The sequence below is a fragment of the Phragmites australis genome, chromosome 9, assembly GCF_958298935.1.
Source record: "Phragmites australis chromosome 9, lpPhrAust1.1, whole genome shotgun sequence".
NCBI classification, from domain to species: Eukaryota; Viridiplantae; Streptophyta; class Magnoliopsida; order Poales; family Poaceae; genus Phragmites; species Phragmites australis.
Genome location: NC_084929.1, coordinates 11,294,072 through 11,311,829, shown reverse-complemented (window position 1 = coordinate 11,311,829; position 17,758 = coordinate 11,294,072). Strand labels below are relative to the sequence as shown.

The 17,758-nt window shown below is 43.3% G+C and overlaps 1 protein-coding gene and 1 long non-coding RNA gene across 2 annotated transcripts; one reads left to right on the top strand and one right to left on the bottom strand.

Moving 5' to 3' along the window:
• Window positions 1-1,997: 1,997 nt before the first annotated feature.
• LOC133928639 (auxin-responsive protein IAA17-like) lies at window positions 1,998-5,647 on the bottom strand. Its single transcript, XM_062375057.1, has 5 exons — window positions 5,171-5,647; window positions 4,208-4,440; window positions 3,491-3,590; window positions 3,295-3,356; window positions 1,998-2,395 (listed from the first exon to the last, which is right to left on the bottom strand). The coding sequence occupies exons 1-5, from the start codon at window positions 5,485-5,487 to the stop codon at window positions 2,358-2,360; spliced, it is 750 nt and encodes a 249-aa protein (XP_062231041.1). The 5' UTR covers window positions 5,488-5,647; the 3' UTR covers window positions 1,998-2,357.
• A 5,292-nt stretch (window positions 5,648-10,939) lies between these two features.
• On the top strand, window positions 10,940-13,606 carry LOC133928638 (uncharacterized). The gene is made up of 3 exons (XR_009911464.1): window positions 10,940-11,306; window positions 13,045-13,145; window positions 13,241-13,606. It is a non-coding gene; the product is annotated as an uncharacterized LOC133928638 (long non-coding RNA).
• The last annotated feature ends 4,152 nt before the right edge of the window (window positions 13,607-17,758 follow it).

Here is a 17,758-nt window from a genome sequence, read left to right as displayed (position 1 = left end):
TAATATTACCTTCTAAATAACTCCTAATAAATCTTATATAATCTTATCTCTAATGTTATCTAATCTTTCTAAATAACTAACTAAAAGATAAATACGAGCCTCACGTGCTACAGGACCAGGTACTGTTTATGTGAACAGTAACCGGCCTATGCCTTTCACATGACAGCCCCACCCCTCCTTCGACACATCTCATCCTCAAGCTAAGGTGAAAGCTATGGCTGAAGTCCAAAGAGGCCCCATGTTTATGAAAGAGCTCGAAGACAACACCTCGGTCCCTCGACGATGTATGTGCTTGATCCTCCAAAATGAACAGTGCCTCGACCCTGTCTTAAGGAAGGGACAGCAGCTCCACCACCTAGAAGAGGAGCACTGCCTCCTCCCTTGATTCAGAAAGGGACATAGATGTTGCTGCTTGTGTAGCCCCCAATGTCACCATTGCTCATACCGCCTCCCACGAGACAAGAAGTGTCGCCCCCGCTGTAGGAAGAAGGGATAGGGCAACTGCTGCACATGTCCCTCCTTTTCCTCCCTCTTCGAACACAACTCGTTCTTGAGTTGTAGTGGTAGCCATGGCGGTGACCTTTGGCAAACCCACGTTGACGAGAATTGGTGGTGCGACAGTTTATATGACAGCATGGACCATTGAGGTGATCCCCACAACACCATGGCAGCCCCAATAGTGTAGTGGCCCTTGTAATCCCATTTATTGTACCAGCAAACTATAGTCATGTTATACCTATCGCTACAACCTTTGGACTTACCAGAACAGAGTGGGGTGGTGTTGCAGCCACATTAGGCATCGCCATGGCACCCACCAGTAGCTCCACTGCAGATCGGGATAGCACCACAGTGGCACGGTTCAAGGAGGAGCACACCACCCCAACCTGCCTATCGCACTTTGTGGATGTTATCACTCGATGCAACACCACGACCACCGGAAGTAGAGTGGACGCGTCAGCTTCTCCATGCAGCAGTGCTGCCGTCGCAGGACGTCAATCTTCAAAGCTACCATGCCGGCGTCGCTTGAAGAGGCAACATTGTTCGTGCTAGACAAAGGTGCAACAGTAGCAATGACATCATCGTGCCACGAGTGCCTTTGCCACAACCATAGCATGTTGAGGCAATGCTGCAACACGTTTTACTGGTAGGGACAACATTCCTTCTCCTGGTTGCTTCTCCTAGTTCACCACACTCACGCATCCTAATGAGTTGCTCCTTGAAAGACGTGATGGCATGGTCTATGTTCATGGATGTTGCCGTCAGTTGAGCAAGTTGCTCCATGATGACCGCAAGTTACTCTTCAATCTTTGTCCACCCTAGTGCCCAAGACCGAAGTCTCTAATACCAGATGTTATGACCCTAGGATCGTTAGGGGGACAAATACAGTCGAGAGGACAATTGGGCGATATCGGCTGCTAGAAAAATGATTAGACTATTGGGTTGAGTTAGATTAATTTTTATTTGCTTAATTCCATAGATGTGTTGACTGCCCCTTTATATAGGCGGGTCACGGCTCTAACAACCTCAATCAAATTCTATCTCTAATTGATAACAAATCTAATCTTACCTTCTAAATAACCTCTAACAAATCTAATTTAATATTATCTCTAAATAATATCTAATCTTTCCAAATAACTAACTAAACGAAAAAGATTAGCCTCAGATGCTACAGGGCTCGGGTAACCCACCTATGATCTGCACGTGACAATAAGCCATTGCCATCTCTCTAGAAATGATAAATATTATATGCTACCTGAATGATGGTTCAGATGGAAAGCCTTTTAAATGACACTTTGGAGTAAGAGTATAGACAACCATCATGGCCTTCAGGCTTCAGCAGATACATAACTGCATGCCCCCACCAGCATAATTTCGACATGAAAGGAACGGACGTGGAACTTAAAGAAATTACTGTAGAGTATCAGTGTTTCAGAACAAGCTGCTTCATCAGACTTAAAAATAATTAAGATGAATGAAACGCAACATGAACACTGATGGACAATACATTTGCAAGCTTCATTGAACATTTATATATAGGAACAAACAGTTCATGGGCACAGTTATGCAAAGTGGATAGAAGTGCTCAATCATAGTAGCACACAGTGTACGAAACCATTTACACGAATAGGAATAACACACGTACAAAGACTTGACCATAATTGAATAGAGTTTCCGTAGAAGATTTTGCAAAGCTAACATAATGAGACACAAAGCTCTTTACTTGCGTAACAGGAAACCGCGTAGTACAGACCATAAGGCAGAATTTGTCTTAAAACTGTTAAGACATTTTGGTTTTCAGAAAGAGCCCTACAGTCATTGGATTTCCCTCTTGATTTGGACTGTAGGAAGCAACCATACTAGTTGCGGTTCTTGGACTTATCAGCTGCCCTTGGAGCTGCAAAAAAATAAGGATAGCAAGAGACACAAATTACTAAGGTAAGTCAAAATAAAAATGCAAACGTAAGTTTAACTCTGGGGAGAAACAAAAAGGGAGAAGCTATCAAATTAGAGCATCTTTTAATAACTAACAAGTACCAACTATGACTCAAAATTTCAAATTTTGTCATTTAACAATTAATTTAATGGCTAGATTATACTCTACAGATGCATTTCCCAACCATCATGTGCAATCCACAGTTCCACACTGAAAATGACATACCGGGTTGCAATGCTGATGCGGGACTAATCTGGAAGCTAACCATCTTTCATTGTTGCAGGAGCATATTTTAAAATTTTCTTTGAGAATCTTAAAATTTCTATTTAACTGTTTTGTAGTAGTTATTTACATTCACGTGATTTCAACTATAATTATATTTTTCTTGTTAAATTCAACAATCATGTTGGTTTTATCCCATGCTGCTTATTTTATTAACCTATATTTTAGGTACAAGAAATTGCATATGGATTACCCAAGAAAACTATCACAGCTGGACCATGAATACTTCAGTTTTATAATGTCGCCTTTGGAAGGAACTCATGAAAACTAATATTGTATCATGACAAATGTAAGTGCTACACTAAAATGCCTTATTCTACTAGTGCAATTTAAGAGGCACTTTATAGGGTAAAATTACTTAACCATGAAAACACCTATACTAAAAACGGAAGACTGGCTCTACTCTAACAAAATCATGTATCATCCTGTTCAACCAACCAAATAACCTACTTGAATCATCACATCCAGGACCATCCCACTCCACCCAACCAAATACTACCTTAAGACTGTGAGATTAGCCCAAGACAATTTGGGATTAGCCAAGCACTACACTAAACAGAATAGGAGTACGAACTTACAAAGTCCAATTGCATCTGAACCTTTCATGATCCTGAGCCTACGACAAGATTCAGCGAACATCCTGCAATTGTAGTTGAAGAAAATGTGATGCTAAATTTATATTCCATCGAGAAACATGAGTCACAAAATCAGATCAGTGTTTTTTTTCACATTTGTGTTGCCCTTATTCTAGCTTGGTAAGATCGGTGTACTTACTCCCATGGCACGTCGCCCACAAGCATCCAATCTCCATCCTTGTCTTCATAAGTCAGAACATATTCACCGTCCTTGCGGTCCTCAGAAAAGCCATCCTTGCCTGATATGGCATTACACCACTAACCTGTAAGACCAAATAAAAGAACAGAAGAACCTCTTCTTGTACTAAGGTTTCTACTTAAAAGACTTGGACCTTATTCTCACTTCATCATTCTACAAAACTGATTAACACCAACGATATATATATATATATATATATACACACATACTAGATCATATGATCTCCCAATTTCAGAAATATAGAAGAGATATCAATCTCATATCAGTAGCTTTGTGGACCAATACTTGGTACTAGAAGATATTCTAGAATATACAAATAAATGGAGCCAAATTTTATTCTGCCTTACAAGAAATAATACCTTTCTAAGAAAGACTTAATACAGATGCAATAATCAGACAATCAGAAATGTAATTTTTAGCAAGGAATAAAAAATTCACCAAAATACACAAAACAAAAGAAGGCGCACTGAATTGTTTGTAATCCTAAAACTACTCAAAACGACAGTAAGCTGAAGTTATTGCTTTGCCTTCGAATCAAGTATGATGTTTTTCAAATGCTTCCATGATGTACTTCTAACACCATCCACATCAAAATGAAATAAAATTACATACTGAACACGCCCTCATAAAAGCAGAGAGTAGCCCGAGATATCTCACCAATACTGAAGCCACTGAACATTTTCTCAAGTGCAGTCGAGAGGTCCTTGTAATTCTTGTAAGTCGTGAGGTCAACCTTCCTCAGGTACGGCGCGCCATCCATTCTGACCTTGACGTAGAGGAACCCCTGGCCCTGCTTGGCCTCAGCATCCTCCTTGCCGCCCTTCAGCTGGTTGGTCGCCATCGTGTTCTTGCGGTAGCTGCGGATTGGTGGCCATCCCACCACCTGAGCCCTGCACAGCACACCGGATGCTCAATAATTTTACAACCACGCAAGGAAGAGGTAGATCACGAGGTGCTCTACTAGCGTGCGAATAAAGGAACAAATTTGAAGAGCAACAAAAAGAATTTGAGCAAGGTAATGCCAGATCGAAATGTTGTGAAGAAAATACAGCAAAAACAAAACAAGAAAAGCAGACAAAGGATGGGAATAACTTGAGCAGACAAGAAAAGTAGGAAATACAAAAGGGGCATTTTGTAAAGTAGAAATTTTGGGGAAAAGTGGAAATTTAAAAGAGCATCACAAAGCTGCAACTTTATTTTCCCTCCTCTACAACCCAAGACACGCCGAATTCTCACCAAAAGAAGGCGCAGAATAAATTGAAACTATGAAGCCAAGAGAGAACCCCATGACATATAATTCCGCTCGTCTTTTCTCAATCTCTACCCTTTTATTTCCATATAAAACACAAAATTTCCACAGAAATTGACATCCCAAGGAAAAAAATTGTTACAGAACCGGAAAATGTCCTAGAAACTCCAAAACCCAGCAAGATTACCCCCAAATCCCCAATAACTTGCAAAATTCTCCGAAACAAAAAAAAATACAATTTGCAAACCACTAACAGCCCGAGTTCCAAGAACAAAGGAAAACCGTCAGAAGAACGCCCTCGCAAAGCCCAAGATTTCCTCTTTATTCTTGAGGCAGCAAAATCCTAAGATCCACTTCCACAATCCACCTACTTTGCGGCCGGCTGCGGGGCCGCTGCCACCTTCTTGTCGTCATCTTCCTCCTCCGGCACCTTCTTGCCCTTCTCGGCAGCGGCAGCCGGCGGCGGCGGAGGCGCCTCGTCGGAGAAGCCGCGCTTGGCGCCCTTGGCTGGGAGCAGGTCCAGGATGGTCGCAGCGGCGGCGGCGGCCGGGACGCGGCGATCCGGCGACTCGGACCCCGGTAGACCGAGACGGAGCTCGGTGCCCTTCAGGTCTTCGGTGGCACCGGCGGCGGCGGCTGCCGGCGGCGGCGAGAGGCCTATGTAGTCGAGCTCGAGTGGGAGCGACATGTGGAGCAGCAGGACATGAACCGGAGGGTGGGGAGAGGTGAGGACTGAGGTGAGGAGTGGCTGTTTATGTTGGGGGAGAGAGTGGGAGTGGCAGAGTGTTTTGAGGTGAAGCTTCCCTGGGTCGAGTTGGATTGCTCCACGCCTCCACTTTGGTTAGTGTAATACAGTACTAGTACTACTACTACTAAACAGTAGAGTAGTAGTGAAAGAAAACCTAAAAAATAGATTTTTTCTGGTGAAAGGGATAGTGACGATAATGTCTATTGACATTTAAAAAACTACTAGTTTTATAATTCTACCTTCGAGAAAAAATGGAAGTTTTTTTTTCTGATTACAATAATAATGAAGGAAAATTATATCGATATTTTACAAAGATACAAGTTCTATGATTTTATCTCCGAGAATAACGTATTCCATCTTGGCCCTACTCTCCATTTCATTGGACAAAGTGATATTTATACATCATGAAATATAATTTTCTCTGGATGTTGCTGCGAAGAATGTCATTTACAAACCCTTTGAAAAAATTTGCATCCAGTACCGATATATATCTTCTTCCTCCTCTTCCTATTCCTTTGTTCCAACCATCAGCATTGGTTGCTCCACTCTGGCAGCATGTTGGCTTCCCCTACCCACAAAATGACAAATGACATGAAACCACCCCCTAGATAGGTTTTCCATTTTTCGGCTGCCTCGTGATGGCAACCATGGCTACGTATACTTTAGACCTGTAGAGTCATTTCACTGTTACTAGATATATAATGGTAGTGTGCGAGAGTAGACGACAATAGCAAAAGAAGTGTTCCGCGTGAGGCAACAGCTAAAGATAGTGGTCATCTATAGTGCATGAACAAGATGAGGAGAAAAAAGAAGAAAAAGGAGAGAAGAAGGGAGGCCAGGAGACAAAAGTAAATAAGAAAAAAAAAGTAAGGTTATTTGAAGTGGCAAATGATCAATTTTCCATTCAAGTTTTAAGATAATCTCCACGATTACAAACATAAGGGCCCTTCGGAATGAAGAAATGATGTAGGAATTTTGAAGGATTCAATATCTATATGAAAATTTCATACAAGGGTTTTTGGAATAAAGGAATGCTATCCAACAAATCCTTTAAAATTCCTATCGAATGTGCCTAAGGAATTTTGGAGGAAACTAACCATAAGGTCCAATCTTATGGTTTTCTTTCAGTGCCTTAGGTTTCCTGCAATTTTTCAGTGTTGCATCTAAACATTACTTTTCAGACTTTCCCACATTCTGAAATTCCAGCAGGATTCTAAGTGACTAGGCACTTCAATCCAACGGTTTTTCCTGTTCTTGCATTTCAAAAATCTCGCGTTCCAAAGAAGCCCTAAATAGTTTCAATAATTTTGTGACCGAGGAAGTCATGCCCCTCCAGTGATCACCATATATAACATATGTATCATTTATACATCAGAGCGTTAGCATCCATTCAGGTGGAAGAAAAGATAAAAAATTGCATTAAATTCTACCATGATACTTATTTATAGAAGAGTTGAGAATACTACTATAAAATCTATTTAGTAGGACGCTCCTATACAAATGGATTTATAAAGCCGTCTGTACAAAAGGTATTACAGATGGCTCTAAACCAGAATTATCTGAGAAAATAGCAATGAGCAGTTGCAACAAAGCGGGACACTACACGACATATAGTTACAAATTACAACCATCTATACTAACAGTACATATGATTCTAGTTTAGAACCGTTTGTACTTTTCCTTTTTATACAGACGGTTCTAGAATAACTTAAGACCAATAAGAGTCAGTATGATTATGCCCATTTCAACATATAAGTTACCGAAATGAAGTCTTCGTTTTTTTAAGTTCCAAAGGAAATTTTATTTTCGTATCTGTATATTTTGCAACCTTTTTTCCTTAAAAAAGCATAACTTTCTAAAAAAGTTATTTAAGGCCTCGTTTGGATCCAAGGAAATGAATTTGAATCTAGTAATTAGATTCTAATTCTAATTCCTAAAGGAATTGAATTAGACAAAATCCGATTCAATTCTAATTTTCTTGTTTGGATACAAATTGAATCTCTTTCCTGGAATCAGATTAAAATGATGTTTGGATGATTAAATACGGAATCACACCATCAATGCAATATATACATGAGCTTCCAGAGCTGAATTAAACAAAATATTGTTATCTCTGTCATACACAGATACACCAGTAATGTTCTGCTTGCTTGCGGATGATGCAACACTAATTTCTCATCTAATTGCTCTTCAGCTGACCTCATAACTTTATCACCGCTAATGCCATCTTTAGTATTGCAAAAACATCCAAGAGCACTCCTTAAGTTCTCCACCTTCCATTGAATAAAACTGCATTCAAGCCTCTTTTCAGTTACAATAGCAAGCCTTTCCCTGGGTAAACACAATAATTATAAATCAGCACAAAATAAATAGTATTTTGTATGCAAGTGAAGACGTATCATAATGAATTTCAAAGCTGTGAATATTATCTACTTTATTTTACCGAATTCGAGCTTACATGATGGTAGAATCAACAGAATTTACTCAAAATAATGGGTGAAGAAGAACGAGAATAATGGAACAAGGTGGTCACATTATCACAAGAATATAAGCAACAAAAGCAGCAAAAAAACGTATAGTTGTACAAGGTGGTAGTAGAAGCATGTCTACTCAAAGTTTGGAGGTAATAAATCATAACCACAGTAGGAGTTGAAAAAGAGTAACCATTATTGGGTGTCAGATCCATCGCCTGTAGCTGTCTACACTCTATAATTGACTCTATGCATGGGTTTCCAACTGAAACAAACAAGGCAATTTGAAATGTGAGATATGCATGATGCATTACTAGAAACAAAGCCAGAAAATTCTGTTACAATTCAGTATAAACATGGAATACCTGTGCGTCACTAAAATTGGTCAAAGTTGTTGCACGAAGAGAAGCATCATTCATTCAGCCAGCATCGGAAATCTTAGATTTCAGAAAGCAGCACACTTGAAATCCAACTTGACATATATGAGCTTTATTCTGACAACAAAGAAAGGTCAACTCAACATAAAAAAAAAATTCAATGTAACCCCGAATTTAGCAATGAAAGGTACCAAGGTTGATGTTAAACTGACAACAATTTCTTGTACCATTTTTTAAAATAAAAAGGGGTCTACATGATGCGAAATTAGAATAGCATTAATCTGAAATATAGCTTTACAAACAGCAATAACACTCCTCAGAAAAAAAAGAACAACAACACAGTCATAACCTTCTCTTCCTTTTTGTCACAACAGTGTCGTGTATGAGAAGCTAAACTAAATGGGTCATGGCACAGCTAGCCTGCACATCACACCAAGCTTTGGGTATGGGACCTTCAGTCCTTCACTAAGCTATTAATCAATTATTGAACCAACTACTAAGCTGCTGCTACTACTGAACCACTGAATCAGGGTAAAAATCCAAAATTAGATAATATATATATATATATATATATATATGTATTTATCGAAATAGATAATATATTATCGTATTACAAATTTAGCATTAGTATTCGACGCATCATTTACCGAAAATGGATTGAAAACCCATATTCAGCACACTGTGTGCCGAATACGGCATTGTAGTGTGCTGATATAGGCTACAGTGTTATATTCGGCACATGGTGCGTCGAATATGGACTTTGCCTACCGTGTGGTCTCCGATGGCGTGCAAAGCCCATATTCGGCACACTGTGTGCCGAATATGACCGGGTTCGCGGTTTTCCGACATACGGTGTACCGAAATTCTGTTTTCGGTAAATGATGTGCCGAATACGAATGTTAAAATTGTAAATACAATAACATATTGTCTATTTTTATCTAATTTTAGATTTTCCCATAAATCAATTACTGCTAAAAATACGAACCAACTACTACAGAACTACACAACCTAGCCTACCATATTAGAGACCAGCTACTACTGAACCAATTAGTCTTCACGTCGGATCAAGAGCGTGCAACATATGAGCATGGCTAGTCCTCCTCCACCTTCACATGTCGCAAGTCGGAGGCTAATCCTGCGCATCGTTCTAATGCAAAAATTGCCTAATTGTTGCTCGATCACAACAAAGAACTTTATCTTATGGAGAAACACCTACCAATAGTACACAATAGAAACATCTAACATTGCAATGAAAATCTCGTGAACCGTAGCACTTAGGAATCATCTATGTCTAAAAAGCTTGAATCAAAAGTGCATATGGAGGAAATACAAATGAAATTGAACCATAGAACCCTAGCGAGATACCGAGCACATGCGACATGTGGATCAGTCAGAATGGAGGTCCGACAACGTGTGCATGAAGTCTAATTGTGACTGTTCGTGGAGGAGGCCAATGGTGAGGTGGCAAGGCAAACAGAAGCTTAGAATGACCATGTGCGATAGGGGAGGAGAAAGAGAAGGCATATGTGGTGGCATGAAAATGCTCGATATTGGCAGGGGGCATTTAGCGACGGAGGGGAGTGCTCGGTTGTGATGGGGAGTGTTCGACGATGGAGGAGAATCATAGACAAGTTGGGGACAAGAGGGTTCAATGAGGAGTTGGACGAATTGTCTTTTTCTTTTTTCAGTCTAAAATATGAAGCAATCCTCTATTTGAGCTTTAGAAACAACTGAATTTTCACTTTCCAAATTCATGCTGGAGCTAAAAAGACAGGGTCAAAAATAAAAATCCAATTCAGCCCCACTGGTTCACTACCAGATTCTAGAATTTTTTTTTCGCAAATGCAAACCGCCAAGAAAAAATATATAATTTTAGTGGTGGTGTCCCTAAGGGGCATGTACAGTTCAATGATACTTAAATAGACCCTTAATTAAAGAGATTTATGAAGTATTCATATAAGAGTTTTAGATCAGCTCCAGCAGTGGAGTAGAGGTATCCATTACTACAGTACCCACAAAAGTACAGTAGCACTGAAATTTATAGATCCCTACCGGTGCTACAGGGCTGTGAGTGGGTTCGGAGGAGGGAAAAATAGTAGAAGGTAGGAAATAGGTAGCCGTTAGAGATGAAAAAATAAGAGATACTGTAATAATGATAGCGGATACTGTAATAATGTTTTTAGAATAAAAATTTAAGTAGTTACTGGAGATAAACTTAGTCTCCGATAGCAATAACTAATCAGCATACTAATCTCCCTACTCAAACCGTTAATATGCATATAGAAACTATGATTTTTGTTAGACTTGGAGTCCGCATTCCCATGAAAATTAATTACCCACGTGAGCCTCGCTCGTCTCCACGAGCGGAGACACGACCACACAATTTCCCGCAAGCGCCAGCCCACATCGTAGCATAGAATCATGTCCGTCCGTCTGAGATCCAACGTCTCACGGTGGAGTAAGTCACCTCACCCCACGAGCCGCGAGGCCGCGAGCCCCCTCTCCAAAATAAAAAAAATAAAAAAACGACGGGAACCCAAGCTTTCGTTCTTCTCTGGGCGACCCGGTCGCCTCACGCCCTCACCCACCGGTCCACCCTCCGTCCGTCCGCGCACTCGCCCGCCCCCAACCCCCGCCTCCACCTTCCGCTCCAAATCCCCGCCGCGCCACCATCTCCTCCGCCCCTATCATACGTCCGCCCGTATCTGAAGAGTCGAGCATCCATTCGTCTGTGCAGCAAGAAAGATCGGATTCGAGGGCCGAGGACGCACCGCTCCATACATCGGTGACCTTCAACGCGGCTCGCCTCCACCCCAACCACTGAGCCTCTCGTCCAACGCATAGCCCGTCTGCCTCCCTCTACGACGAGATGCGCACATCTCCGTCTGCCCCCATCTCCGATACTCTTGTGGTAAGATTTGGACTTCCCATTTTTTGCCACTTCACAGTGGATTATTTCAGAATTTAGAGGTTTGCTTTGGTAACATTCGTGGGTTACATACCCGTGATTTGTGTTCACCAAGTATCGGTGGAACTATGCATCTCGATTGAACTAGTACTTTTGTGTGTTTTTGCTCAACTAGTGCGTATGTTTAACAATGGATCTACTTCTGATGGTACTAGCTGGGTCCAAATTTGGATAAGGTATGCACTACTGTATAGCCATTAACCATATTGTTCTCTCTTTACTATACCAAGATTGAATCTAGAACTTGTAGCTGGTTTATATTAATGGAAATCAGTGGGGGTGTTCCCCTGCACGCTCTACAAAAACTACATGCAAGCACAATTGATCTCCCAATTATTGTGTCAAACAATTCTGGTTTAGGCCCTGTTATAAATTATTGCTGTTTGGTTTTGGGATTATCATGTGAAATTAGTGAAGAATTGATGTTTTGGGTAAAAACAACGAGGCAAATATATGCCCTAATAGTTCTGCAGGCACCAGGAATGAGAAGTTGACAACACTTATGCACATGTATGATCTGTCTATTTCTGCAGTCTCTTTTCTGCTTTGTGCGCCATTTTTTATTAAATCAAAGTAAGTGCATTGCCAGAAGGTTTTTTCCATGCAGAAAAAAATCCCTTTTGATCTGTGACTATCTTAGCTATTGATTGGTGATGAATTAGTGATTGTAGATTTGTAGCTAATGAGTAGTGATAGATTAGAAATGAATTACAAAATCAGTATGCACATATAATGATTGAGATGTTTGTGATGATCCCTCCTATCACTACTCATTAGCTACAATCACTAATTCATCACCAATCAATAGCTAAGCTAGTCACAGATCAGCATGATGGCATCCCCTCTTCCTAGACATAGATTGGCACGTCAGTAGCTAACAGAGAAGGAACAGAACAGTGGAGACTTGAGAAGAGAAACTGGCGTCACATGTCTTGGTTGGTTGTCGGCCACATTGTTCGAGGCCTCACCTCACAGGCCTCATCCCCACGCCCTGGGTTGCTGTCTCGCCGTTTGCTCGCACCGGTAGCCACAAGCTGCCTCGGCCTTGCTTGGTCACGGCCTCGCTAGTAACCACCTCGCCCCTCGGCCTCGTGCGGTTATGCCTTCGCTGCAAGCCGACTCATCCTCGTGCGGTTGCACCTGGTGGATGCGGTGGCTGCCACAAGATTACAGGAATGGATAGGCAATTGGAGAGTGAAGTTGGACCTAAATGACTTAGGGCTTTCACAGTTTATGTGGGTTAGGGATGTTGGTCTATTAGACTAGGAATGCAAAATTGGGCCGTAGCATGCGTTTACTTCTAATTCGAGTCTACATGTGGGTACCCGCCGGCGGAATTACAGACCCACCTCTGACCCTCCCGTCGGTACTAAACCCACCATGCCCCTGGGTAAAAACATACTCACACCTGGGCCCATCGGGCGTGATACCCACATGTACCTGAACCCACGAGCAGGATTGCCATCCTTATATAGTATCAGTAATACAATATTGGTATGGTCTCTACATCCTTGTGCTATCATGATTTGTTCGGTAAAGTATGCGCAACTAAGATTTATTTGCTTTGTCCTAAGCAAATGTTGAGAAAAATTGAACTAGCTGTACAAGTGATTTTGGTTGATTCAAGTTATTTTGTTGTGCACATGATATAATTCTGATCAATAATTCTTGATATCTTCAGGCATCCAAATCTGAAGAGTGTTGGAACTGATCTACAGAAGGGTTTGAAGGAAACTCAACAAGCGAAGGATTCCTTTGAGCAACAATAATGTCATTGTAAAGGTTTGCCATCTAGAACTTGATTGTGATGACATATTTATCATTTCAATGTGAATCCTAACTGTTTCTGTACTGTCCATTGGGGATCATGACTGTAGCGCCGCAATTCAAGGAAGCCAACAACATTCACTAGCCTTTCAAGCTGAAGGTGCTGCTTGGTGGCCTGAAGAAGAGGAACCACTGCATGGAGGTTGGTGATGCCAGAAACAGTGAGAACACCACCAACGAGCTCATCAGGAGGATGAATTTGACTCTTGTATCCCGGAAGCATGGCTTCTCATTCAGCAATGCCATTTCACTATTTTAGCAGCAGCTTAGTCGAGATGGCATGACATCGGGGCTTGTGAGATGCAATGAACTTACTAATGTTGAGATGCATTGTTGTACTATAATTGTGAGAATGGTGTATGCATGTGTGAATGGTGCAAATTGTGTGATGAATGTGTGTTTTATTTTGATATGCATGTGCAAATGGTGCAATTAAGGCCCCGTTTGGATGCGAGGAACGTTTTAGATTCTAGCCAAAATTGGTGGAATTTCTATCAAACGGTGCTTTTGGTAAGTGGCTTGAATTTGAAATGGGAAAAATGTTTTTTTTTTTACATTGCAAGGGAGAAACAGACAAAATTAGGGTTGTTTTGTTTTTGAATTACTTCTTTTTTATTTACAACAGCCATCCTTTCTCAAGAATCAGAATTTATCAAATTAGTCAAACACAAAGTGATTCTGATTCACTATAAAAACGTTTTTTAGGGAGAAATTGGAGCTGAAGCGTTTTTGGGAGAATTTAGGTCCTAATTTTGGGTGATGCAGCTGGAACAATGTTGTTTGCAACCTTTTCCTGTCGGTTAAACTCATTTCCTTGGGGTTGATATTTGTTGGGGGAAAAAGGATTTTCCTGGTAGTACCACTAAACCAACACAGAAATATGTATTACGGGCTAGCTTTGAACCATCGGGAAAATGCACGGAACTGCTAATGAAATGTATTCTACCGTAGGCTGACTACCGACAAAATTCCTGTGTAAACCTGACGATACTCTAATTTTTGTTATGGTAGCCGCCAGGAAATGCCATCACAAAAATGCTTATCAGTTTGAGTGGTTTTTGATTGACGGTTGGCTGACACGGATCATTTACTGAGTGGGTTTTGTCATTTTGGTGGCGGTTTTAAACCCTTGGAAAATTCTAGAATCTAGTAGTGTTCCACAAACCTTTGTTTAAACCTAACCGATAGGAGAACTACCTGTTATATATTAAAAGAGAAAGATCCTGATGGACTAGAAGTACAAGTACATGCAGCCGGGGAAGCACCCAAGCCCAAAATAACCACCAAAATAAAGCAAAAAAGGCCTAATCTCGCGTCAGAAAGCACCCTAAATGGTGCGCCCTCGCGAAGGCTCAAATCTCGGTCTTGTCGGAGATGTGTTTCACAATTTTGGAAAGCGGCTTCTCCCTTTGGTCCAAGGTGCTTCTATTTTGTTATTTCCAACTTTCCCATGTGACTAGCATGATGAGCGATTTTATTGCTTTCCTTGATGAAGGGATAACGAGAGCTAGAGAAGTCCACCAATAGAGAATCGAGGAGCTCTGGGCTATGTGTTTAGGGAGGATGCATGACTGCTTTAGTTTTCATCCTAGGCTTTGCCAAACTTTGTTAGTGAAGGAGCACTTCGTGACGAGGTGGAGTCAAGTTTCATTAGAGTGCTTTCAAAGCTGCAAACGGGGTTGCAGGGCCATCCCCTACGTGTGAGGCGATCCGCATTCTAGAGCTTATTTTGGACGGACAACCAAGCAAAGAATTTGCACTTGGGCGACACCCACACCTTCTAGATCAACTAGGTGAAGTTTGAAGATATGGATCCCTTGAATATCATGGCGTTTGCTGACCTAGCAGAGTAGGTCCCCTGGTTGGAGTATTTCCATGTTATGGAATCAGAGACGCCTAGCTCAAGGTTTACCTCTCTAGTGACGCTCCAAAGCCATATGAATTGCGTAATATGGTCCTGTGAAGTGTGCTGAAGGGTGACCATTTCAGTAATCCATGTTCTTTGAAGAATCGCCTCCTGAAGGGAGCATTGCTTAGCTCTGGAGATAGCAAAAATAGTGATGCTCAGTCTTTTAGCCTGAGCCCCTTAGCCCAAGATGGATGCCAGAAGGAGATTTTCTCGCCACACCCAATGTAGATTGATGTGGCACAGGATCCGTGTTGTCGCACAAGGTCTGCGTACTAACCTAGGCTTTCTGGGTCGCTGCCCACTCTTGCCAGAGCCATCGTTGCCTGAGTGCACGACTGAAGAAATCGAGATGGAGGACACCGAGGCCACCAAGCCTTTTTGGCCTACAAACCCTTCTCTAGCTCACCTTGCATTTGCTGTCCGTAATTGGTTTGCAACCCGTCCAAAGGAATTACCTCCTGGCTTTGTCGACTTGCCGCAATATTGAGATAGGGGTTTTGATGGCCAACACAAAGTGAATGGGTTGGGAGATCATCACAGCTTTCACAAGGGCCAAGCAGCCCAAGGGCGCCAGGTTCTTCCCCTTCCAAGAAGACATCTTTCTAATAACCTTATCCACCATCGGTTGAAGGATGAATGCTTTTTGTTGACCAGTAGTAAGCGGCAACCCGAGGTAAGTGATCAGAAACTTGGAGAGGACCACCGATCGATCTGAGAGGATCATAGGCAAATCAATGTCATCACATTGGATAGGAGTAACCGATGTCTTAGCGAAGTTAGTCTCGAGCCCCATAACCTTACAAAGGATTGAAGAATGCTGGCAAGCATTGCGACCACCTTTAGCAGCAGCGAGGCTCTGGAGACAAGGCCACCCAGAGTTCCACGTTGGCTGTCGGTGGTGCAGCTGAGGATGGAGCCGAGGGAGACGGTCCGCGACCCCATTGGCCTTTAGCTATGGTGATGCTCTAGAGGCAAGGTCACCCAGAATCCTGTGGCAGTTGTCGGAGGTGGAGTCAACGATCGGGCCGAGGGAGGCGGTCACGACCCCCTTGGTCTTTCGGTGCGACGGGGCTCCAAAGGCAAGGCCACCTGAAGTCCCACGGTGGTAGCCTGCGGTGCACCCAATGATGGGGCCGAGGGATGTGGTTTGCGACCCCCTTGACCTTTAGCCGTGACGAGGCTTCGGAGGCAAGGCCATCTGGAATCCTACGATGGTTGTCAGAGGTGAAGTTGACGATGGGGCCGAGGGAGGTGGTCTGCGACCTGCTGGGCATCTGGTCGTGGTAAGACTTCGGAGGCAAGGCCACCCCGAATCCTTAGCCTTTAGTCGTGGCGACCCTCTTAGCCTTTAGTCATGGCGAGGCTCCGGAGGCAAGGCCACCGGGAATCCCACGACGGTTGCCGGAGGTAGAGTCAACAATCGGGCCAAGGGAGGCGGTTCATGACCCCCTTGGCCTTTAGCCGTGGTGGGGCTCCGGAGGCAAGACCACCCGAAATCCCATTGCGGTTGCCGAAGGTGAAGCCAACGATCGGGTTAAGGGAGGTAGTTCATGACCCCATTGACCTTTAGCAACAGCGAGGCTCCAGAGGCAAGGCCACCCGGAGTCCTGCGGCGGTTGCCAAAGGTGAAGCCGACTATGGGGCCGAGGGAGGGGTTCACGACCCCCTTGGCCTTTAGCCGCGGTGAGGCTTTAGAGACAAGGCTATCCAGAGTTCCGTAGCGGTTGTCGGAGGTGAATCCAACGATGGGGCCGAGAGAGACGGTCCGTGACCCCATGGGCCTCTGGTCATGGTGAGGCTCCGAGGTAAGGTCACCCGAAATCTGGTCGAGAGAGGCGGTTCACGACCCTCTGGCCCTCTAGCCACGGCGAGGCTCCGGAGGCAAAGCCACTCGGAGTCCCATGGTGTTTGCCGGAGGTGGAGCTGATGATGGGGCCGAGGGAGGTGGTCCGTGATCTACTTGGCCTTTATCCGCGACGAGGCTCCAGAGGCAAGGCAGCTGAGAGTCCCGCGGCGCTTGCCAGAGGTGAAGCCGACAATGGGGTAGAGGGAGGTGATCTGCGACCCCCTAGGCCTCTAGCCATGGCGAGTCTCCGGAGGAAAGTTCATCCAGAGTCCCACTTCAGTTTACCGAAGCCCAACATAAAAATATACAAGAGGGGGTCCACACCACTCCGGCATGTAGCAATGCCGGAAGGGATCCGCTCCTCTTCGGGCATGTAGCAATGCTAGAGAGACCGTGTCACCCCGGCATAAAAATATACTGGAGGTGGTCCACACCACTCTGGCATGTAGTAACGCTAGAAGGGGACCACGCCTCGCTGGGCATGTAGCAATGCCGGAGAGGCTGTGTCACCCTGGTATAAAAATATGATGGAGGGGGTCCACACCACTCAGGAATGTAGAAATGCCAGAAGGGGCCCGCTCTTCTCTGGGCATGCAGCAATGCCGAAGAGACAGTGTCACCCCGACGTAAAAATACACTGGAGGGGATCCACACCATTCTGGCATATAGCAATGACGGAAAGGGTACGTTCCTCTCTGGGCATGCAGCAATGCTAGAGAGACTGTGTCACCCTGGCATAAAGATATGTCTGAGAGGGTCCACACCACTCCGGCATGTAGCAATACCGGAAGTTGTTTGCTTATTTTCGGGCAT

What these genes read in the sequence shown, in the direction of transcription:
- LOC133928639 (XM_062375057.1), bottom strand. Translation starts at nt 5,487, where the DNA reads ATGTCGCTCCCACTCGAGCTCGACTACATAGGCCTCTCGCCGCCGCCG. An exon ending in GCCCCGCAGCCGGCCGCAAA is followed by an intron (nt 4,441 to 5,170) that starts GTAGGTGGATTG and finishes TGTGCTGTGCAG; the next exon opens with GGCTCAGGTGGTGGGATGGC. An exon ending in GTTCAGTGGCTTCAGTATTG is followed by an intron (nt 3,591 to 4,207) that starts GTGAGATATCTC and finishes ATGCCATATCAG; the next exon opens with GCAAGGATGGCTTTTCTGAG.